The 16116-nt window shown below is 68.9% G+C and overlaps 2 protein-coding genes across 3 annotated transcripts; one reads left to right on the forward strand and one right to left on the reverse strand.

Annotated features, from left to right (window-relative positions):
* The first annotated feature begins 1539 nt into the window (after window positions 1-1539).
* On the forward strand, window positions 1540-7809 carry SLC2A6 (solute carrier family 2 member 6). 2 transcript variants are annotated; one of them, XM_037492941.1, is made up of 10 exons: window positions 1558-1661; window positions 2534-2696; window positions 3549-3755; window positions 4291-4390; window positions 4864-5075; window positions 5423-5575; window positions 6147-6255; window positions 6602-6781; window positions 6939-7084; window positions 7627-7809. In XM_037492941.1, the coding sequence occupies exons 1-10, from the start codon at window positions 1558-1560 to the stop codon at window positions 7780-7782; spliced, it is 1530 nt and encodes a 509-aa protein (XP_037348838.1). In that variant the 3' UTR covers window positions 7783-7809. The 2 variants fall into 2 exon arrangements, with proteins under 2 accessions (XP_037348839.1, XP_037348838.1); XM_037492942.2 differs by lacking the exon at window positions 6602-6781 and having other exon boundaries at window positions 1540-1661.
* Window positions 7810-8339: 530 nt separating this feature from the next.
* On the reverse strand, window positions 8340-15417 carry CACFD1 (calcium channel flower domain containing 1). The gene is made up of 5 exons (XM_037492985.2): window positions 15300-15417; window positions 12824-12896; window positions 11631-11756; window positions 10299-10406; window positions 8340-9879 (listed from the first exon to the last, which is right to left on the reverse strand). Exons 1-5 carry the CDS (start codon window positions 15415-15417, stop codon window positions 9789-9791), a joined length of 516 nt encoding a protein of 171 aa, XP_037348882.1. The 3' UTR covers window positions 8340-9788.
* Between the last annotated feature and the right edge of the window lie 699 nt (window positions 15418-16116).

Consider the following 16116-nt stretch of genomic DNA (forward strand, 5'->3'; position numbering starts at 1 on the left):
GGGGGAGGGTCCCACATGGCGCGCAGACCCCTCCTGCCGCCCGCTGCTCCCCTCAGCAGTGTCCTTCGGTCCTTCTGCCTGCTCCGCTCACCGCTCTGGCTCTGGTGAATTCTCTCACCCTCCCGCGCTTCTGACTGTACCCAGTGCTTGTATAAATAAATAAATAAATCCTAAAAAAAAAAAGAAAAGAAAATACTTGTTTTAAAAAAAAGAACGAATTTCTGGGCTCTCTCTCTGAAAGTTAAAAGGGAGAAATGCAACTAATAATTCTGTAACTTTGGGTCCTCCCTGGTGGCGCAAGGGATTAAGCACCACACTATGAGGCAATCCCCAGCCTCTGCAGCATCCCCAACCGGCCAGGGAGCAACCCACATGGCACGGCAAAGCGCTCCTGTCTCCCCGCTGCTCCCCTCAGCAGTGTATTTCATCAGTCCGCCTGTTCTGTTCCCCGCTCTGTCTCCGGTGGATCCTCCCACCCCCCGCATCTCTGGCCTGTACCCAGTTCTTGTATGCATAAATATAAATCTTAAAAAATAATAATAATAATTCTGTAACTTTGAGAATGGGCTGGGGGGTCCAGTTTCAGTTTTTATGTTTAAACATTATCTTATTTCCTAGGCGATTCATAGCAACCCCAAATTATTTCAAAACCAGAAAAAGAAACGGACTGGGAGATAGAGTTTAGCTGGCTGGTGCTCCCAGCCCTCGGCCCCAGATCAGTGCCAGACAAACTTGCTTTCACTTCCTCCCAGGGGAGGGAGCTGGGGCAGCGGAGAGGGGCCTTGACAGCGCCAGGAGTAAGGGGACTGGGCCCTCCCAGCTGTGGTTTGGAGGGAGGCAGCGCCTTTGGGCCCTGGCAAGTCTGGGCTTCAGTCTCTCCTCCTAGAAGGGGAACCCCAGCTGCCCAGGAGGGCGGCGCTCAGCCTGTCAGAGCCGGGCTGGGGCCGGAGGCGCACAAGGCAGGGGCAGGCTGCAGGCCCTGCACGACCGACTGTCCAGCCCCTTCCTCCGGGAGGAGGGTTCCCATGTGCCGGGTCGTCCAGGGACACCCTCGGCGCCGGTGGCCGCCGTCCCCAGGGCCCGGCCTAGCCTGCACACAGCATCCAACCGGACAGGCCAGCCGCGGGGACCCGGGCCCCGGCCGGCCGGGTCCAGCTAGTGCGCCCTCCACACTCCGCTGCGAGGCCGCGTCCCCCCTCGGCGCCCCGGCCCGCGCCCGCACCCCTCGCGCGCGGCGGCCTCGGCGCAGCGCGCGCAGCGGCGCGGGCGGCGGCCGGGCTGGACCCGCATCCCGAGCCGCGGGGAGGCCCCGCCCGCGCCCCGCCCGGCCCGCAGGCGCCCGCGGCCGCCCATTGGCCGGCGCCCTCCCCGCGGGGCCGCCGCAGCCAATCGCGCGCGGGGGCGGGGCCGGCGGGGCCCGGGCACCGCCCACCCCGGCCCGCACCTGCCGCCGCGGCCCCGCGCGCCCGAGCCGAGCCGAGCCGGAGCCGAGCCGGAGCCGGAGCCGGAGCCAGAGCCCGAGCCGGAGCCGAGCCGGAGCCCGAGCCCGAGCCGGCCATGCAGGAGCCGCTGCTGCGGGCCGCGGGCCCGGACTACGACACCTTCGCCGGGGGGCCGCCCGCGTCGCCGTCGCCGTCGCCCCCGGACGGGGCGCGCGCCGGGTGAGCAGCGCGGGCAGGGGCGCGGGCTGGGGCGCGGGCAGGGGCGCGGGCTGGGGCGCGGGCAGGGGCGCGGGCTGGGGCGCGGGCAGGGGCGCGGGCAGGGGCGCGGGCTGGGGCGCGGGCAGGGGCGCGGGCTGGGGCGCGGGCAGGGGCGCGGGCAGGGGCGCGGGCAGGGGCGCGGGCTGGGGCGCGGGCAGGGGCGCGGGCAGGGGCGCGGGCAGGGGCGCGGGCAGGGGCGCGGGCTGGGGCGCGGGCAGGGGCGCGGGCAGGGGCGCGGGCTGGGGCGCGGGCAGGGGCGCGGGCTGGGGCGCGGGCAGGGGCGCGGGCTGGGGCGCGGGCAGGGGCGCGGGCTGGGGCGCGGGCTGGGGCGCGGGCAGGGGCGCGGGCTGGGGCGCGGGCAGGGGCGCGGGCTGGGGCGCGGGCAGGGGCGCGGGCTGGGGCGCGGGCAGGGGCGCGGGCTGGGGCGCGGGCTGGGCGCGGGCTGGGGCGCGGGCTGGGGCGCGGGCTGGCGCGGGGGTGGCCGCGGCCCTGCGCCCCCCGCGCCGCGCCCTGTTTCGGGAGCCCGTTCCCGGAGCGGCCGGGGCCTGCGGCGCGGGCGGCCGGGGAGCGCCTGGATCCGCGCGGCGGGCGGCGGCGGCCGGGGCAGAAGCCAGCACGGAGGCAGCAGCCCCCCCCCCCCCCGGAGCGCAGGACCCGCGCCGCGTCTGGGCCATCGGGGCCGCCGCCTCGCCCTGGGGGTTCCCCGGGGAAGCGAGCGGCCGGGCCCCGGGGTCGTGCCCCCCGGACAGCCGCCCCCTGGCCCCCCGTGCGGCGCCCCGACCGGCGGCACTTCCGGGACAAGGGTCCCCCCCAACCGCGCCGCCTCCCGCCAGGCGCCTGCAGAACTGGAGGGTGTTCCTGGCCACCTTCGCCGCCGTGCTGGGCAATTTCAGCTTCGGGTACGCCATGGTCTACACGTCCCCGGTCATCCCCGCCCTGGAGAGCTCCCTGGACCCGGACCTGACACTGACCAAGAACCAGGCGTCCTGGTTCGGGGTAAGGGCCGCTTGGCCTGGAGAGGGGCGGGAGGAGCAGGGGTCCACTGAGCTTTGGCCCAGCCAGGAACCCCCGCAAAGCTTGGCCTGGGGACCCCCTCCAGGGCTCCGGCCTGACTCTCCCCTCATCCAGCCTGGGCGGAGGGGGCTGGACGGGCGGGAGGCCAGATTGTCACTGCTGGGAAATAAGAGGAAGTGAAAGCTGGAGGAGGCCTCCGGAGGAGTAGACAGCACCTCAGTGTCACCACCCCCTGGGCTTGAGGGTTCCGAAGAACCCCCGACACCCAGAGCGGAGCAGACACGCCGCCACGATGGGGGCAGGGACATCAGGTGCTAATGGACAGAGGCAGAGGCCCTGGCTGGGGCAGGGAGGACCCCCTGGGACAGATGGGGCAATTGGAAAGCAGGGACCCCAAGCGTGCCAGGACTGCAGTTATAACCGAGTAGCCCCCAGTGTATGCTCACAGCATCCTTGCTCAGAGCCCGGGAGCTTGCTGAGACCTCCGTGTGCCAGGCCGGGCTGGCCAGGCAGTGCCCAGGCCACGGGCAGGTCCCGCTCACCGCACTCACGGGGAAATCAGCAACTCCCGGAGCATAAACGCCAGGGGCTTCAAGTCACCAAATCCTTCATGCCCTGTCCTGAAGCAGCAGACGTGTGAACATCAGGGGGGACAGACCGTGGTCGACAGGTGCCCCCTGAGCTGGAGTCCCCATGGGGCATCCCCACGAGGGACGCCCACGTGCGCTAGTCCACCTCCAGAGATGGGAGACTCACTCCCGGTCCTGCAGCCAGCTTGCTTCTGGTGGGGGTGCCGGGTACCCCGCCTCACCTGCCCTGTGCCTCTCCTTGCAGTCCGTGTTTACCCTGGGCGCGGCGGCGGGGGGCCTCAGCGCCATGGTCCTCAACGACCTCCTGGGCCGGAAGCTCAGCATCATGTTCTCGGCCGTGCCCTCGGCCGCCGGCTACGCGCTCATGGCGGGCGCCCACAGCCTCTGGATGTTGCTGCTGGGGCGGGTGCTGACGGGCTTCGCCGGGGGCCTCACGGCTGCCTGCATCCCGGTAAGCCGCTGCTCGGCCACTGCCCCTGGCTCTGACCGCGGCCCCATGAGAATGTCTGCCTTTCCCTGTGGCTGCGGGGGGCCTCCGCTCACCCCAGGTTAGCACGGCAGCTGATTTTGGGGAAATCCGACTAACTCTAGCTGCCTCCACTGTAGACACCCAAATTTCCCACCCCGTTTCCTGCAATCAGATTCATTGCTCAATGGGAGAAACTGAGCAGCAGAGAGGAAAGGGAAGCCCCGTCTCGTGGCCTCCCGGCGCCTCTCGTATGTTCCAGCGTCTGGCGGGGGAGCCCGGCAAGGGCAGAGACCCCCAGGGAGCAGAGACAGAGTCTGCCGCCCTCCGGCCTCCCACTTCAGAGCCACGAGCTTCTGCCCACCCACAGGAAATGTGAGCCAAGAGGGCCCGGCCTGAGACCCCGCCAGGACAGGAGTCCCCGAGGAGCCCCACCCCTGCTCCCCCGGGGCTCCCCCGCTTCAGCCCAGCTCAGGAACCGGCACCTCGCCAAGGCCCGGGCTGGTCACGTGTCTTGCAGGTGTATGTGTCTGAGATTGCTCCCCCAGGTGTTCGAGGTGCCCTGGGGGCCACACCCCAGCTCATGGCTGTGTTCGGATCGCTGTCCCTGTACGCCCTTGGTGAGTCTCATCCGGGCACCCCAGGCTGCCTGCTACCCGATCTCCAGCCCCCACTGTGCACCTCCAGGCAGCTCCTGCCCCCCTGCCCCGGTCATGAGCCCCCTCCCTCTCTGGGCAGTGAGGGCTTCCGTGGGGCTCTCTGCACAGCAGCCTGCATCAAATGGTGGTAGGTAAGAAGTCCAGAGAAAGGCTGACTGAGAGGGGGTGAGGGCTTAGCGATAGAGGCCTGCTCTCTGTCAGCCTGCCTCAGTGCTGGAGGCCCAATGAAGATCCCCTTCTATGTGCTGGGCCCCTTGCCAGGGACCGGGCAATCCCTGCAGCCCCTCCTGGTGGCGATCATAGAGGGCTCGGGCAACCAGGGTAGGCTTCCTGTGGGAGGTGACCCCGGGAAGGCAGAGGAGGTTGCTCCGAGGGCCCGTGGAAGGGGCTCGGCGTCAGGCCTGGGCCCCCGCCTCACGTGCTCCTCGCTGCAGGCCTCCAGCTGCCCTGGCGCTGGCTGGCCGTGGCCGGAGAGGGGCCTGTGCTCATCATGGTCCTGCTGCTCAGCTTCATGCCCAACTCCCCGCGCTTCCTGCTATCCCGGGGCAGGGATGCCGAGGCCCTGCGGGCGCTGGCCTGGCTGCGTGGGGCCGACGCCGACATCCGCTGGGAGTTCGAGCAGATCCAGGACAACGTCCAGAGACAGGTGGGGAGGGTGGATACCGGGCAGGCCTGGCCTCTCTGAGCTTAGTTCCTTTTCCTGGAAGACGGGATTAACGACAGCTCCCGCCTCCTGGAATGGGAGAGGTGTGGCCCCAACCCCTGGCCCAGGCCCAGGCTCTGTGGTGGGCACCTGGGCACCGGAGATGCTGGCCATCCAGATCCTGGGGTTCAGGTGGGGGTCCCCTGAACGACTGCCTCGGTGCACAGCTTCTCTTCTGGGAGTGGGAGCAAGGGACGTGCCAGCCAGCCCCACACAGCCCAGGGCAGGGGCAGGGGTCGCCCACCAGGGACGCCGACACGGCCCCCTCAGCTTCGGCCTCATGTCTCCAGAGCAGCCGCATGTCGTGGGCCGAGGTCCGGGACCCCCACATGTACCGGCCCATCGTCATCGCTGTGCTGATGCGCCTCCTGCAGCAGCTGACCGGCGTCACGCCCATCCTGGTCTACCTGCAGCCCATCTTCGACAAGATGGCCGTGCTGCTGGTGAGCACCCCACAGAGCCCCACTCTGCCCCCACGACCCCGAGAGGCTCATCCCCACGAGCATCTGTGCTGGCCCGGGGTGGGTGTCCCGTGCACACGGAGATCTCCGGGGCTCTTAGCTGACTCCGTGCCATGCACCTGTGCTCAGAATAACGTGTGTGAGCAAAGCCGCGTGTTCTTAAACAGGAGAGAGGGGACGGCAAAGGAAGCCAGTTTTATAAAACTGCAGACCCCTCGGGCGTAGTGGACCCAGGTTCAGAGCATCTCCCTCCCGCTGAGGAGCCACTTCCCCTCCAGACCTCAGCTTCCTCCTCTGCAGGATGGAGATAACAGGCAGCGGGCCGCATGGGTGCAGATGGAGCTGAGATGCAGAGATTAGGGTGCTCAGGGGTCATGGGAGCCCAGCCGGGGCCAGCAGTGGGCACGCAGGGGTGAGGGTGCCGACCAGAGGCAGCGCTAGGCACAGTGGCCCTCAGAGACGCCCCTGCTCCTGGGGGGCCGAGGCCCTGGCTGCAGTACCCATGGGCCGGGGCCAGGCAGGGCCCCTCAGCCCCACTGTCCCCCCTTTGCAGCCCGCCAAGGATGATGCAGCCATCGTGGGGGCCGTGAGACTATTGTCTGTGCTCATCGCTGCCCTCACCATGGACCTGGCTGGCCGAAAGGTCCTGCTCTTCATCTCAGGTGAGCTGCCATGTCCAGCGTGTGCCCTCACGCACTGCCAGGAGGCTGCAGCGGCTACGCCTGGCATGGCCCTCACCCTGGGCACCCCTGTGGGGGAGTGGGGCAGCCGCCAGACTCCTCAGCAGCCAGCTCGGGGCCTGGCACCAGCCCCTCCAGAGAGGTATGGTGGGGTTTGTGGCAGCCAATAAGCCGACTGACCCCCATGGAGGGGTGGGGAGACAAGGGGGTGCTCTGTGGGGTCTCCAGCCCCTGACCAGCTGTGGGTGGGGGTGGCAGATGAGATGGGGCTGGCACAGCAGCCAGCTCAGTGCATCCTGGCCCCCGAGGGCCACCTGTCTGTCAACAGCAACCGTCATGTTCTCTGCCAACCTGGCTCTGGGGCTGTACGTCCACTTTAGTCCTCTGGCCCCCAACAGCACCACAAGCCTCGAGGGCATGCCCTTGCGGGGCACAGAGCAGCCCCTGGCTACGCCCAGCAGCTACCTCACCCTGGTGCCTCTGCTGGCCACCATGCTCTTCATCATGGGTAGGGCGCCGGGGGCAGGGCCGCTGGGAGGAGGGCTGGCTCGCGGAGAGGTGTGGAGCGGCCACTGCTGTCCTGTGTGGTCTGGGTGGGTGGGGCTCTGTCCCTCGGCAGCCCAGAGGAAGAAGTGGGGCCTCAGCTGCCGGCCCCCTCTCCGCAGGCTACGCCATGGGCTGGGGGCCCATCACCTGGCTGCTCATGTCCGAGATCCTGCCGCTACGGGCGCGCGGCGTGGCCTCGGGGCTCTGCGTGCTGGTCAGCTGGCTCACCGCCTTCGCCCTCACCAAGTCCTTCCTGCTGGTGGTGGTGAGTGCCCACCCAGGGCCTGAGGCCCTGCCGGCCGCGCCAGGCCACCCCATCACCGCTGCTCAGCCACACGGTGGCGGCCCCTGAGACTAGCTCCACCCCTTTCAGGGGAGACCGAGGCCAAGGACAGCCCAGAGGCGCCAGCACTCTGCGGACACACAAATGGGCTTGGGGCAGGGAGGACCCGGGGTGGCCTGAGGCTGTGGTGGCAGCTCCCTGCAGGCCCAAGCATGGAGCAGCTAAAAGCACAAGGGCGGGCTTCTAGGGAGGGGAGGGAAGAGGGGCCTGAGGCGAGGCTGCAGGGCCAGTGGACCTGGCCAGGGCGAGCTGGGCTGATGGAGGGAGGGGCCGCCGGCCCAGAAGTCCAAGCGCCCTGGTAAAGCACCCTCATTTTCTCAGGGGCTGTGGGGAGCCCCAGGAGGTGTCTGAGCAGGGGAAGAGCAGATGAGGGCCCCCAGGCTGGCTGATGCCAGCATGGCCCATGGCGCACTGCCAGGCGCGAGGGCTCCGGGCCCTGAGTGACCACGCCCCTCCCTCCCCAGAATGCCTTTGGCCTGCAGACCCCCTTCTTCTTCTTCGCCGCCATCTGCTTGGTGAACCTGGTGTTCACCAGCTGCTGCGTGCCCGAGACCAGGGGCCGGTCGCTGGAGCAGATCGAGTCCTTCTTCCGCACCGGGCAGAGGTCCTTCCTGCACTAGGCGGGCCCCGCCGGGGCCTCTGCAGGAGGCAGTGGAGCCTGGGGCCGCCAGAGCTCGACAGGCCCCCAGACCATCCAGCCCGGCGCACACCTCGGGCGGGACCGGCCAACAGACGTGCAGCCCATGCTGCAGCAGAGCGCGCCCGGCGCGGCACCCGCGGCTCCTCACTCCAGTGCCTGGAATGCCCCCGCGGCTGGGAGGGGGACAGAGAGGACAGGGAAGGACGTGGCCCGCTCGGGGAGGCAGGCAGCGCCGCACCAGGCCGTGTGCGCCCCCGGGAACGGCCGACACCCCAGCCCCGGGCAGGCCCGGCGCCCGCCCGACCTCAGGCGAGCGGCTCTGTGCAGACGTGTTCTCCCTGCTGCAGAATAAAGACTCGGGCCCCGGCCCCAGAAAGGAGTCCTGTTCCAGGTGGGGGACCCTTTCGCCCCCAGGCCAGACCCAAATTCTCAGCCCAGGTCACCAGAGCCTGGTACCCCTGTTGGCCAACCCCCACCGCCCCCAGCTGAGCGCGCTTCCCGCCACCCAGTCCTGGCGCGCGGGCGGGGGCGGCGGGCTTGGGCGGCAGAGAACGGGCTCAGGGGAGAGCAAACAAAACGCCACCAGGCTTTATTGCTCAGAACACAAGCTGTCGAGAAAACGGGGTGCACAGACTGTCGGCACCTCCGGCAGGGGCCTGCCCTGCGGCACCGAGCCACTCAGGTCCTGCCCAGGACTACACGGCTGGAGACCGCAACCCCCGGCAGGGCCCCCCGTGCCCCATCTGACAAGGACCCGGCCTCGCGCTCCAGCCCACCGCTGCGTCGGCCCCAGCCCCAGCCCTGCCGCTCTGGGGCGAGGTGCGCTCTTCCCCCCCGGGCCCTCCTCCCCTCTGGGCGGATGCGACCCCGAGTCCCACCTCCAAGATAAGAAAGAGCCAAGAGGGGCAGGCAGGACCCTGGCTCCTCCTGGGAGGTAGACAGGTCTATTCACGGCACACGCGCGCGCGCACACACACACACACACGCAGCTGGCCTGGAGAAGCCTGGCGTCTACAGCCCTTAGACCCAGCACTGGCCTGAGAAAGGGGACCCTGGGGGGCCTCTAAGGCACACGTCCCCACCCGGGCTGCACCCCAGGTTCCTGCCACCCTGGGGTCAGCCTGGGCAGGCTCCCTGGAGGGCTGCTGGGGCGGGGGCGGGCCCCTGCATTCCACACACACCCTCCTCTACCAGTGCCACCAAGCTTGGGTGGCAGAAGCCACAGGCAGGTGTGGATAGGGCAGGTCAGTGCTGGTGCAGCTCCCAGGAGCCCCACCAGATGTCAGCTCTCCTTGCCACAGGCCGGCTCCCCTGCCCGGTGCCGGGGCGGTAGGGGAGCTGCAGGCAGTGGGCAGCAAGCCCTCCAAGGGCAGGGGTGGAGCAGAAGCATTAGAGGCCGGTCAGGCTCAGCCCTGCTAAGTGGTCTCAGCCACTGTGAACCAGGCCAGGACCGTCCCACAGGTGAGCACGCAGGCCTACAGGCCGAGAAGGACGTAGCGGTGGCCAGGTCCAAGAGGGCATACCGGGACTCCTTGTCCTGAGGTCCAGTCCTGGGGGCTGGGGACACAAGCACCCCTACCGAGCTGTTGCTTGCCACCAAGGACAGATGTGGAGCCCCAGCAACGGCAGGCAGCACCATGGACAGGCAGCCGGGGGGCCAATGGCTCAGCTTCGGGCCTCTCCTGCCGAAGGCCAGACCCACCTCCAGACACAGGCAAGCCGGAGTCTCAGCCCTCCTAGGCCTCCAGCTGAGGAGTCTGGAAATCCCCCAGTCTGCCCTAGCCCAGCCAGGCTGGCTGGCAGGAGTGGGGCCCAGCAGCCTGGCACTGCCTGCCACCCCACCCACCTCCACGCCTGCCTGGGCCTGGCGCTCAGGACCAGGAGGCGACATGTGGAGAGCGTGCAGAGGGGCTGAGGGAGCCAGGTGGAGGCCCGTCCCCAGGCTGTCCCCAGGAGCCGGAGAGCCGGGCAGGGAGGGCTGCTCTGTCACAGCTCCCCCTCCAGGGTCTCTGTGAGTTTCTCCTCATCTGCCTGCTGCTTCTGCTGCTGGATCCTGGCGTAGGAGATGGCATCGCCCCTGGGGAGAGAGCGGGTCAGCACCGGCGCAAGGCCAGGCCCGGAGACAGCCCCCCCAGTGAGCCCCTGGCTTCCGGAGCCCCGGAGAGACACACCTTATCCCCACCAAGGGGCAGGCTGTGGGGGGCTATGCTGCAGGTTCTGAGACAGCCCTGGCTGTGTGGCGAGGGCGGGGGAGCCCTGGGGAGCCAGGCCCCTGAATATGGTGCCAGGAGTAGAACCTGGACAGGAGGTGGACCTCAGTGGCCACCGCCCAGCCAGCCCTGCTCTGGGAGCGGGGAGGCCAGACTGGGCCTCCGGGAAGCCCTCGGGCCCTCGAACTAAACCCCGGGGCACCACCGAGAGACTGGCAACCTCTGTGCCTCAGTTTCCCTCACTGGCCAAGCCCCCGCCCCCCAGGCCAGCCGGGCACAGACGCACTTCCTGCCCAGAGCGGCGAGTCCGTACAGCACACCCGTGGCAAAGGCGATGGCGTTACCCAGCAGTGTGGTCAGCGTCAGGCTGATGATGATGGGGACCACGGCCATCCTGGGGGGTACACAGGACTAAGGGCGCAGCCCGCACCACCTGAGGCTTCACAAAGTCCTCGACGCCCTGAACTCGTGTGCGAAGACGGGGTGCTTTCTGGGGAGAAGACTGGGAGCTTCCGTCAGATTTCAGGCTCCCAAGAGAGTGGAGGGCACTGGCCCCCCCTCCCTGCTTACGAGGACGGCGAAGCAGCGACCCCCTTGCCGCCTGCAGCCCCCCCAGCTTTGTGACGCTGGACAAGCCACCCCGCTTCTCAGAGGCATGTCGAGGGGGACCCCGCCTCAAAGAAAATGGGGAAGCAAGTTAAGTCCAGAACTTGGTCTGGATCATCAGCAGGTGCCACCAGCCAGTGGGAGCAAGAAAGGTCCCCGGGGGCCTGCCCTGGGCAGCCACAGCGGACAGCCCCATGCTGCATGCGTCCCCTGGTGGCGAGCGACGCTCGTGGCTGATCCTCGACCCAGCGAGGTGAGTTACCTGGGCAGGGCAACACCAGCGCCCGAGGACCAGCCCTGACACCTGCCGGGAGGAGGCTGCCCCGGCCTCACCTGCCACACACCCTGTAACCAGAGCGCAGGCACAGGGCACCTGGCGGGGCCGGGGGTGGGCCTGGGCCGGGCCAGCTGCTTCTACCTGAATCTCCATTCTGGTGGGACATGTGCTCGTGAGCTTTTACGGAAGTTATAGGACTCCTGAGTAATAAAAAGAATAGAAATGACAAAGCAGGGGGTGAGGGAGAAATCTTCTGTCAAGAATAAAATTACAGGCGAGCACAGGCCGGAGCATATTCGTGGGAGACGCACCAAAGGGTGAAGACGACTTGAATGCAGCAAACCCGGAGCTTGCTAAATAAGACGTCTAGATGCCAGTTTTCAAAAAAGAAGTACAATGAATGAAAAAACACACGGAGACGGATGCGGCCTCGCAGCTCACGCGCCGCCATGGAGACGGTCCAGGGGCCACCCTGCACGGTCAGCCACAGCACAGAGCAGCCTCCACGACGGCCGCTGCCCTGCCCCAGCCCTGGGGGGCGCTGCCCAGAGTCCCAGGCCTGCTCGCCGACCCCCACAGCGCCTCCCCCCACCCCCCCAACCCCAGCACGGCTGGCCCGGCAGCGGGGCTGGCTTCCCAGCGGGGCCGGAGGGTGCACAGCACCCCCTGCCCCACCCTCGCCTGCGGGTGCTGAGCCAGCAGGTTTGGGGTGTGTGCTGGGGACCCGTCACTCACCCGCAGTAGAAGCCGGCCTTCTGCCAGGAGCGCAGGCGGTCCACCCTCGCGGCCACCGTGTTCGCAAACTCGATGAACGGGCAGCAGAAGGGCGCCTCGCACAGCAGCAGCACGAAGGCATTCAGGCTGCAGGCAGGAGCGGGCAGCCGTCAGATGGCTTCCGGGGCAGCGGCCCCCGGCCCCTCTCCAGGCCTCTGCCCAGCATCCCCAGCTCCCTGCCCGAGCAACCTGCTGCAGGAAGGCTGGGTGGGCTCGCTTTACCCTTCCATCTGGGAGGAAGGGCGGCCTCGCGCTGCTGCGGTCGGCATGACCCCTTGACAGGTGCCCAGGCCAGCCAGGGGGCAGACAGCACGGGCATCATGAGATGGCCCCGGCCCGCCCCGTGGCTGCGCAGGGAGGAGGAAACCCTTGCTGGGCCCCCGCCACATTCACACCTGGGGCACCTGCTCCAGGCTTGGCGACCCCCTGGGTGGGCCGTGGTCGGTGACCAGCACTGGGACTCCCAGCCCGGTGACTGCTCGAGCTGCCGCGGGTCAGACACTCAGGCCCAGGTCCAACTGCTCCACACAACTCAGCACGACACCCACCTCAAGCCTGCCCCCACCTGTCACGGCAGCTGGCGCCCTGGGCCAGCCCTCCCCGCACATCTCACCCTCCGCCCGCCACGCCCAGGGCCCAGCGCCCGGCGCTGCCTCCACCCATCCCGACAGCCCCGGGCCCTGCACAGCAAGCCCCGCCTCGCCAGGGCAGGAGCTCGAGGAGGCGGGGCCCACTCGTGGTTCTCTGTGCCCTCCGGGCCAGCCCCACACAGATGAGCGCCCAGGGCACGGCCACTTCTCCAGGCCGGTGGTGGGGCCCACACAGCTGCACCCCCCGTCCTCTCCTCTGGGCCGGAGCTTCCCCGGCAGGAGGGGACAAGGAACTCGCCTGCCCCACGTCCCCGCTGGGCCACCCCCGGCTCCTGACTGCCACCCCCCACCCCGGCTGGCCCCCAGGACCCCACGATGAGGTTGCTGCTGAGGGATGCAGGGCCTGTATTGCACTCGGGAAACACTTGTGGCCTGGCCTGGGGTCTGCGCTGGCCTGGCCCTGATGATGGTTATTAAGAAAGTGGGAATGAAGAGGTGAAGCCCTGCCCGGGTCAGCAACCCACAGACCCAGACCCCACCGGGGCACAGCCCGCGGCCACTCACATCATCCACACGCCGGCCGCGATGTTCAGGGGGTGGATGGTGACACAGTTGAAGAGGCCCGAGATGGCGCACGCTGGAGGCAAGAGAAACGTGGCAGGGATCAGCGGGAAGGGACAGGGCCCCTGGGGGTCTCCCCCAGCACCCACAGCCCCTCTGCCTCGGGTGGTGCCGGCACTGGGTCCAGGTCCCACAGCCTGGGGCTGCCATAGCCTGAAAGGACGAGGCTGACCAGGGCACTGGCCACCCCAACCCATGGCACTTCCTCCAGCTCTAAGGGGCTCCTGGCTGGGCCTGGCCTTGGGGCTGAGCCCTGGACCAGAGCTGCCTACTCCCAGCGCCCCACACCCTCTGTCCCGGGACCTGGAGGAGCCTGCTCCAAACCCAGCTACAGGGCACCACTGCTGGGTAAGGATGGGGCAGATCATGGTCCCGGGCCTCAGGCGGGCAGGTGGCAGGATCGTGGGCTGGCCACAAGGGCTGCCTCCCTGGGGACAGAAATCAAGATGGGCTGGCCCAGGGGGCAACCCCAGCGCCGACTTACACACCCCCAGTGATCACAGGAAGGTCTCATCTCCTCCCCGGCCCACCTGTCTCCTCCAGTCCCACAGCACAGCCCACTGACAGCAGAAATAAAGGAGGCCACACGCAGAGGGGTGCATCCAACACCCTCAACTGCTCCCCAAGAGCAGGGACAGCCAAGCTCACTTCCCTGCTCCACCCACAGCCATAGACCAGGTTCATGAGGACCCGGAGCCGCCAGGCAGTTCCAGGGAGCAAGCTGCCCGGCCGGAAGCCAGCCCAGGACGGCAGGGAGGGGGGCTGCGCCCATGGAGGCAGCAATTAGCAAGCAGGTCATTAACTTTGCAGTAGCTCTCCTGCACCTGATTCCTGACCCGGGCCTGGATCACAGTTTTCCCATGTAACCCTAGCTGGCAGACAGCAGGTGGAAAAGGAGGGAACCAGAGAATGGGAGCCCAGATAGCACCGGAGCTGCCCTCTGGTGCCCCCAGGCACTGAGGACCACATACTTCCTGCCTACTGAGAAGGAGGCACCTGTCCCTGGCATGTCACATATGTGTTCAGGCCGCAAGGTCCCTGGGAAGCCACCAGCCTCTGACCTCCAGCTCCAACCCTACCCCACTGCCCTGCCAACGGCCAACCTGGGCGAGGACCAGGGCTCAGCCCCAAGGCCAGGCCCAGCCAGGAGCCCCTGAGCAGTCAAGAGCTGGAGAAGTGCCGTGGGGCGGCCAGTCCTGGACCAGCCTCGTCCTTTCAGGCGACGGCATCCCCAGCGCTCTTCACCACCCCAGATAAAGGTCCCTGGGGCATAGAAGGGTAACCCTACCCCAACCCCACCCAAGAGTGACGGGCCAGAAGCCCAAGCCTTATTTGAAGGCCGGGTTTCATCTCTAAAACTCCAAACTCTTCCATGTCACAAAGCAGCCACCTCCCCGCAGACCTGCAGGTGACACTGACGTTGCAGGGAGACCAAGCGTCATCAGCAGCCCCGACGCTGTGACCGCCTGGTGTCCAGGACCCCGGCTCTGAGACAGCAGCATAAAACATGCAGCGCCAAGTTGCATCCTGACTCCAAAGTGGAGGGAGGGCCTGCAAGCCGGTCAGGACCCTTCCTTTCTCCCCCACCAACTACTGCCGCTCCCCAGAGCACCCCACTCTAACCAACGGCCTGCCCCCAAGCCCCCCAGGCGATCCTACAAAGTCAGCGACAGGGACAGGGTACGGGCCTTTGTGCGATGTGCGGGGGAGAGGGCTACCCCGCCGAAGCCTCCAGGCAAGGCCAGAGGAGCACACCCCTAGCCCTGCACCCCTGAACTTCCTTGCAGTCTCCACCCTGGGGACCTGGAAAGTTGCTCCTTCCGCACATCTGGTCAGGATCTTCCTGGCCCTCCACGCCAGGCAGGCGCCCGTCAGGGCACGAGGACTCCCCTGAAGACAGGCAGGCCCTTTCCGGAGCCCCTGCCAGGACCCCCGTGGGCGGGCTGGGGGAAGCAGGCGTCCAGAGGGCTCCCCCGGGCTCTGAGGACCCGTCCCTGACCTGCCGCTCGCTCCTGCGGCGGCCGGGCTCCCGGGAGGCGGCTCCTACAGAAAGGGCCGGGCCGGGGAGACCTGGGGTGGGCCGGTGCATGGGATGGGCTGGAGGTGGAAGATCGGGAGCCGAGGCGCTGAGGCGGCGGGAAGGGGGGAACCGACGGCACCGGCTCGCGTGGCCAGCGCGCACCAGGGCGGGGCGCGGTCAGGGCCCCGGGCACCTGCGCCCCCGCGCACCTCCTTCGCCCGAAGGCTGCGGCCCCAGCCACGCCCAGGCCAACAGGTGAGGCCGCCTGGGCCCGGGGCGCCCCGGGCCGCCGCCGCTCTCGACGCCGGGCGGGGCGCGCGGGGGCCGCGGGGGCCGCGGGGAACCGCCGTGTCCAGCCCGCGCCCCCCCGCCGCGGAGCCTCCCGGGGCCGGTACTCACACGCTGCCCCCAGCACCGCCGACAGGCGACACAGCCAGCGGTACCACCACGTCATGCCCTCCTCCGGCGCGGGCGGCGCGGGGCCGGCGGGCGCCGCCGCCCCGCCGGGGCCGCTCATGGTGCCGCCGGCCGCACAAAGAGCCCCGAGCCGCCGCGTCGGCCCGCGCGCTGCCTTGTGGGAGAGGCGGCTCATTAGCATAGGGGCGGGCCTCGGGGCCTAGGGGCCGCGAAGGGCTTATTAGCATAGGGGGCGGGGCTCTCGGGACAGGCAAGGTGAGGCCGAAGGTAGCGCGCTCAGGGGCGGGGCGAGACGCGCCCGCGAGCTCGCTTCATTAGCATACTGGGCGGGGCCGGGGGCGGGGCCCGAGGGGGCGGGGCGCCCGGACGGGGCGCTCCGGCGGGGCCCGCGCCCGCTGGCCTGGGCGGTCCTGACGAGGGGCGCCGGGGGCTCCTCGTGGGCCTGGGGACGGCGCCCTCGGGCCTGGCCACGCGCCGCGGAGAGGGACTGGCGCTCGCCAGCCGGGGGACCCCGCCGCCCTTGTGGTGCTCCCAGGGGCCCGGTGCTCCCAGGGTGCGGGCGTCGCGGGGCGGGGCGGGGCGGGCGGGATGTGCCCGAGGCGCCCGCGGTTATGAGCTTAAGGGATGGGCCGGAGCCAGATTCCCCACCGGACCCGCACGGAGGCCGCGGCGCCTCGAGGCCACGCTCGGTCTGCGCCGCGGGAAGAGACGCCTGGATGGCCAGCAGGATGGTCAGCAGCATGGCCAGCAGGCCGGCGCTGCCCGGGGACTCCTGCCTGCCCTGGGGCGGGTTTTCAAC

The sequence above is a fragment of the Talpa occidentalis genome, unplaced genomic scaffold, assembly GCF_014898055.3.
Source record: "Talpa occidentalis isolate TD23 unplaced genomic scaffold, MPIMG_talOcc4v2.1 talOcc4.7, whole genome shotgun sequence".
Lineage (NCBI taxonomy): Eukaryota > Metazoa > Chordata > Mammalia > Eulipotyphla > Talpidae > Talpa > Talpa occidentalis.

Bases quoted from the DNA above. Each gene is read 5' to 3' on its own strand.
- SLC2A6 (XM_037492941.1), top strand. From the start codon at position 1,558: ATGCAGGAGCCGCTGCTGCGGGCCGCGGGCCCGGACTACGACACCTTC. The intron at 4,391-4,863 runs GTGAGTCTCATC...TCCTCGCTGCAG, and splicing joins GCTGTCCCTGTACGCCCTTG to GCCTCCAGCTGCCCTGGCGC. The intron at 6,256-6,601 runs GTGAGCTGCCAT...GTCTGTCAACAG, and splicing joins GGTCCTGCTCTTCATCTCAG to CAACCGTCATGTTCTCTGCC.
- CACFD1 (XM_037492985.2), bottom strand. From the start codon at position 15,417: ATGAGCGGCCCCGGCGGGGCGGCGGCGCCCGCCGGCCCCGCGCCGCCC. The intron at 11,757-12,823 runs GTGAGTGGCCGC...TCCTGCCTGCAG, and splicing joins GCGGCCGGCGTGTGGATGAT to CCTGAATGCCTTCGTGCTGC. The intron at 9,880-10,298 runs GTGCGTCTGTGC...CTCTCTCCCCAG, and splicing joins CTCGCCGCTCTGGGCAGGAA to GGGCGATGCCATCTCCTACG.